Source organism: Pyrus communis, chromosome 2 (assembly GCF_041283825.1).
Source record: "Pyrus communis isolate YQ-2024b chromosome 2, ASM4128382v1, whole genome shotgun sequence".
Classification (NCBI taxonomy): Eukaryota; Viridiplantae; Streptophyta; class Magnoliopsida; order Rosales; family Rosaceae; genus Pyrus; species Pyrus communis.
Genome location: NC_142566.1, coordinates 25,232,290 through 25,238,220, shown reverse-complemented (window position 1 = coordinate 25,238,220; position 5,931 = coordinate 25,232,290). Strand labels below are relative to the sequence as shown.

The 5,931-nt window shown below is 36.0% G+C and overlaps 1 protein-coding gene across 1 annotated transcript; it reads right to left on the bottom strand.

The window, feature by feature from the left end:
- Nucleotides 1-1,283: 1,283 nt before the first annotated feature.
- Nucleotides 1,284-3,250, bottom strand: LOC137748741 (1-aminocyclopropane-1-carboxylate synthase 7). Its single transcript, XM_068488920.2, has 3 exons — nt 2,961-3,250; nt 2,458-2,759; nt 1,284-2,325 (listed from the first exon to the last, which is right to left on the bottom strand). Exons 1-3 carry the CDS (start codon nt 3,138-3,140, stop codon nt 1,464-1,466), a joined length of 1,344 nt encoding a protein of 447 aa, XP_068345021.2. The 5' UTR covers nt 3,141-3,250; the 3' UTR covers nt 1,284-1,463.
- Nucleotides 3,251-5,931: the final 2,681 nt, after the last annotated feature.

Below are 5,931 nucleotides of genomic sequence, written 5' to 3'. Positions count from 1 at the left end.
TCTTTACTTAATATGCACAAATGGCTACTGTATTAAAGTCAAATGATATGGCATAATAAATATTAACTTAATTTATCATATGATAATGCATGAGTCTTTATTTTTTGTCAATATGTAATGATGTGTCTAGTTCTTGACCAACTAATTAGTCCCACACACATATATATATATGTGGATTTAGTCAAATTTGTTAGACTTTACTCTGAAATTGGGGTTTCACCATAAAACTAATTGACAATATGAGAAATAGTCTAACCTCTTATAAGCTATTGCATGATTTGGTCCTCACCGATGTCGAACTTTGTCCGCACATTCTCACACTTTCTGCACTCGAGTGCAAATCTTCCTCTTCATAATTTAGACTAATTTAATGTAAATTATTGTTTTATTTTTTAAATAATAATAAATAAATAAACTATAATTACACTACATAATTCTCTTGATGTTATCTCTGTGTTTGATGTGCATCATTTCTGGATCTCCCATTGATTTTCACATATATGATAATATTTCATGGCTTCAATCAAATTATCAAATTATGGAGATTACGATTAGGTCATTTTATATGAGATCCTCTATGGATTTCTGTGTCTGGGATCGGCAGACTCAGAGATACGGACCACTGATTTTAAACTCTACGGCCCCCATTAGCTCATTATACTAGCCCACCTTACACAAATTAAAGATCTGCATGTCTCTCTCCCTCCTTTGAACGACCTTGAATCTCTGAATCCGTGGGCTCCGAATTTCAAGATCCGAAGACTATCTCGATTCATTAATATTATGCTATTGTGTGTGTGTGTGTGTGTGTGTGTGTGTGTGTGTTGGTCTGCTCAAATGTGTATCAAATGGTATCATGTGGTGGACCAGCCATTTGGTGAAGCATGGTGCACAATGCTTATAAATATTAAGAAAATCATATCTTAATTAATTAACAACTACATCTTGTTTGTTAAAATGATAAACCCTAGCTACTACATCTTAATCACGTACGCGCGCAAGGTAGTGTACGAGCAGGATATGACATTATTAATAGAACCCGGATCTTTTTCATGATAATCGGAAAGCAACTTAATTAAGCGGAGTTTGTCATTGTCATGTGTTCCTTGCTGCTTTGATTAAAGGTAATTTGGTCTCTAATCTCTTTAGTTGTTAATATTCTCGACCCCACATTACTGTATTTTAAAAAAATCGTACTTTTTAGAAAATAGAATGCACTTTTAGTGTAATTGAATGTATGAATAATTAAAAACTGAAAATATATTACTTTTACAACTTGATTTTCTGTGAAACTTGCTTTTCCAAGCAAGAAAACAAGGATGTTATTCATCCAATATGATCTACACTATGTGTATGTAATGAGACAAAATTCCAGTTCCTGATGCTAGATTTTGTACTCTTTAGATTCAAAATGGGAGAACCATTCAAAAACCTAAAAGGAACATTAAAGAGAGAAAACTAGATTAATTCCTGCTTCTCTTTCTTTGTTCCATAAAATTATGTATTCGCTTAAGAGCAACTTCAAGTGTCTGCTCACTCATGTTTGCAAAACAAACCCTAAACCAGCCTGGTTCAGAGCAGTGGCATGAAGAACCAGGAGATATATTTAGCTTCACTTCATACAGCATAGAGTCCCAAAGAGCCAATTCACCTTCTCTTGTTGGTTTCTCCAAAAGTGGACTTAAATTCATCCAGCAAAACAACCCGGCATTGCCTGTCAAACACTCAATCCCCGATTTCTTCAAACCCTCGATCATCATGTCGTATCTCTTCCTCAGTCTCTCTCTATTTGTCTTTATGTAATTTTCAGTGAATTCCTTCTCAGACAACATGGAAGCCAAGAGATGTTGTGTCTGAGAAGATATCAGGGTGAAGCTAGACATCCTTCTTGCTGTTGTCACAACCTTGTCGTTGTAAGAGTACACGGTGCCAATACGAAAACCCGGAAGGCCTAGGTCTTTAGAGAGGCTATAAACTATGTGGACTCTTTCTGCATCCTTGTACTGCCTGTCTTCAAGAATCTCTGCAATGCTTATGAACTCGGTGGATGAGAAGGCAGAGCCCGAGTAAATTTCATCAGATACAAGATGGATGTTTTCCCGGGTGACAAAATCAAGAATCTCTTCAAGGACTGCCCTTTGGACTGTTGCACCTAAAGGGTTGGAAGGATTTGTGATGAGTACACCTCTCACTCTCATGTTCTTGGCTTCCGCCTCTTTGTATGCAGCATCCAAAGCTTGAGGAGTGATTTGGAAATTGTTTGAGCTGCCACAGTGGATTGGCACAATATTCACACCAGTCCTCCACCTCAAATCTCTATCAAATCTGTAAAACAAAATTTGAGTTGGCATAATTAGTTTTTGACACTTTGACAAAATAATGCCAGACTGTCTGACTAGGGAACATTTTTGTAACTCTGAATGGCATTAAGTTTGAGTAGTGGAGGAGTATTCTTACCCTGGATAGTATGGGGTTGGAACAAGCAAAGCATCACCAGGATCAGCTATAATGAAAGTTAATAGCTCATTGGCTGCAGTTGCTCCTGCAGTTAGGACTATTCTATCAGGGTCAAATTTGGCTCTTCCTCCTCTTATTTGTTCCATGAAACTTGCCATTGCCTTTCTGAAAGACAAAAGACCATGGTAATCTTGAAACAAGGCATTTTCTCTAAAGCCAGACACTCCTTTTGATGCCTTTGCTCCCCAGTTGGAAGCTTCTGAATGCTCTTTCAAGTATTTTTCCAACACATCGAATGAAACCTGTTCAATAAAAAAAAAATATATTAGGTCACAATTCTTAAATAAAAAACATATTAGTATTTTCTTCTTCTCGGTTTTGTTGAGCACTACACCCTATCAATAAAATTCTCTCGTACCACCAAGGTTTCTTTAAAATAAAAAATAAAAAAAAAAAAAAAAAAAAAAGCAATCTTCTTCTTCTGGATTTTGTTGAGCACTTACTTGATTCTCAGCCAGTCCCATCTGTATGACTCCTGATGGGTTGCTTGATTCATCGTAAGGGTTTTCGTCATATGCTTTCCAGCCTGCAAAGTATGGAGAGTCTTCTCCATGAGTATCAGAAACAGCTATTTTTGATAGCTCAACGGAAGGCTGCTGCTGCTGCTCAATCTTTATACCCATGGATGCTAGCTCTGTACCGGGATTAATTTTCGGGCTTATCTTGATTTTCTAGGACAAGGATTTTCTTTTGAGGAAGCTGAAATGACAAAGGGAAGTGAGAAAAGAGAAGAGAGAGCTGAATGAAACCATCTCAAAAGGCCTCTTATATATAGGAAGAGAAGGGTTGAGAGCTCTGAGATACAAAAAGGGCCCCCCCTTCTATTTATATATATACAATGTTTGGTCAGTCCGTAATTTGACCAAGCTTTCTTGATCTCAATGATCCTAAATCATACAGATCGAATATGCTAATTAATATGGTAGTTGTCTTCATAATTTGCTTTAGAATAAAGGTGGCTGTTAAAGCGTTGTTATTAACATTTTAAAACAGTTACTATGCAATATCTTCATTTGAAATTACTGTCTTTTAAAACGTTAATAACAATTTGTTACATATATAAATTTCAAATGAATGTCGATACTTCTAATCAATCAAATTGTTGTTTCAAATGGAATGGTTTTGTAGTTAAATTGTTGAGCAATATTATACTTACCACATATTTGTACCTCATTTTAATGTCATATATGACTTTTAATGATTAAAATCAAACTTACCACTGCAAGTGGCCCTTTCTACAGTGGTGGAAATGTATTGTGCCCTTGTATGACTGTGTGGTTCGAATTCCGTCGTTAGCCAATCTAAAAAAAAATTAAACTTTCCACATATTTGTACTACATTTTAATACCATACAAATATTTAAAGAAAATCCAATGAGAGAGAGAGAGAAAAAAAAAAAACATTCAATTGAAAGAGATAAAACCATCATCCAAATATTACAATGACATAAAATCACTAAATGACATTTTTACACATCAGTTATCACATTATGGGACATTTAAATGTGGTATGGCTAACATTTGCTCATTCAATCAACATCGTAGCTAGTGTTAGGAGTATTAAGATTCTCTGGTTATGGAATTGACATGTGTCAAGAGATTAAGAAGTTAGTTAGGTTTGTTGTGATTGTAGCTTAGAGTGCAAGCTACTATAGCTATTATATATAGCTTGTAATAAACAGTTGTAACTAATAAGAAAGATCAATACATTTCCAAAGATTCATTCCCTCTCTAAACCATCTCAATCTTCTTCTATCTCTGCATAACAGTTCTTACCAAATCCTTCAATGGTTACATGGTATCATCGCCGGAACAAGCATAAAAGCTTGACGATTCTTCGATCTTGGTTTCATCTGCTTCCGCTACATCTCAAGTTTCCTCTGTAATACTGTGATTCTTTCTGGTAAATTTGGGCGTTTCGTCTTCACCCGTTCTTTTGATTTTGCGCTCTACAAAGTGTACACACCAAGTGTTTGTGGTTTGTTCTCTGTCAAGATCACTTCAAGATTTCGTCACAATCTGCAACAATGGTGACAACTTCTCAATTACATATTCTCCAATCTCCAATCACTTCATTGATTTCATCTGTTTCCAGCTCAGTAAACATGAAATTGGATGATACGAATTATTTGGCCTAGCATTTCCAGATGCAGTTACTTCTTAAAGGTCATATCATCATTGGGTTTGTTGACGGCTCAACACCCTGTCTTACCCAGTTTAGTCAAGAATCTTCTGATAACTCTGCATTCTTATTTGGTAATTCCTCCACAAGGGTACCATCAGATGAATACAAGATTTGGAATATGCATGATAAAGCATTAATGCAGTTAATCACTACAACGTTGTCTCCTGATGCAATTTCATGTGCAATTGGCAGTACCAGTTCCAAAGAATTGTGGACTGGGCTTAAAGAACAGTTCTCTACAGTCACAAGAACAAGCATATTTCAACTCAAATCCAAGCTTCAAACTATAAAGAAGGGTAATGATTCCATCACACTATATTTGCAGAAAATTAAAAAAGCAAGAGATTTCTTGACTGCTGCTAGTGTATTCTTTAAGGATGATGATATTGTGATTCTTACACTAAATGGTTTGCCTGCTGAATTTAATATAATAAGATCTGTGATTAGGGGTCGTGAAACTGTGATATCATTGAAAGATCTTCGATCTCAACTACTTGTTGAAGAAACTTTGCTTGAAAATGTATCTACTTCACCAGTGTTATCTGCACTCATGGCACAAAACAATGGTTTTACTTCCAAGAATCGATCTTTTTCCAACTCTGGTGGCAACCATGTTAGTCCCAACTCTAATGCATACAAGTCTTTCAACAACAACAACAAAGGCAGAAATTGGTTCAATTCCAACTTCAATTCGAAGTTTGGCAACAACAAGAATTTTCATTTAAGTCCTGTTCCTGGAATTCTTGGTACATCACCGCCAAGATCACAAAATTATGGCTTTCAGGCCCAAACTTGCCAAATTTGTGGGAAAACCAATCATCTGGCCTCTACTTGTTGATTCAGGAATACAAATTCATCACAGGGATGTCAAATTTGTGGCAAGAACAACCATCTTGCTGATATTTGTAGATATAGAAATACAATTGTTTCTTCAGGTTGTCAATATGTGGGAATCCCTATCACATTGTAGAAACATGTTTTCAGAAGAATCCTACTTCTCCAATGAATGCCATGCATGCTGCCACACCTAATGGTCATTACTCTTAATTCTCAGTGCCATCTGCACCATCACAGCAACATGTTTGGCTTATTGATTCAGGTGCCAATAATCACATGACTTCAGAATTGATTAATTTCTTATTGGCAACCCTATATCCATCAAATGAGACAATCCGAACAACTAATGGTGAATGTTTGGCTATCTCTCACATTGGTTCAACTTTCTTCACA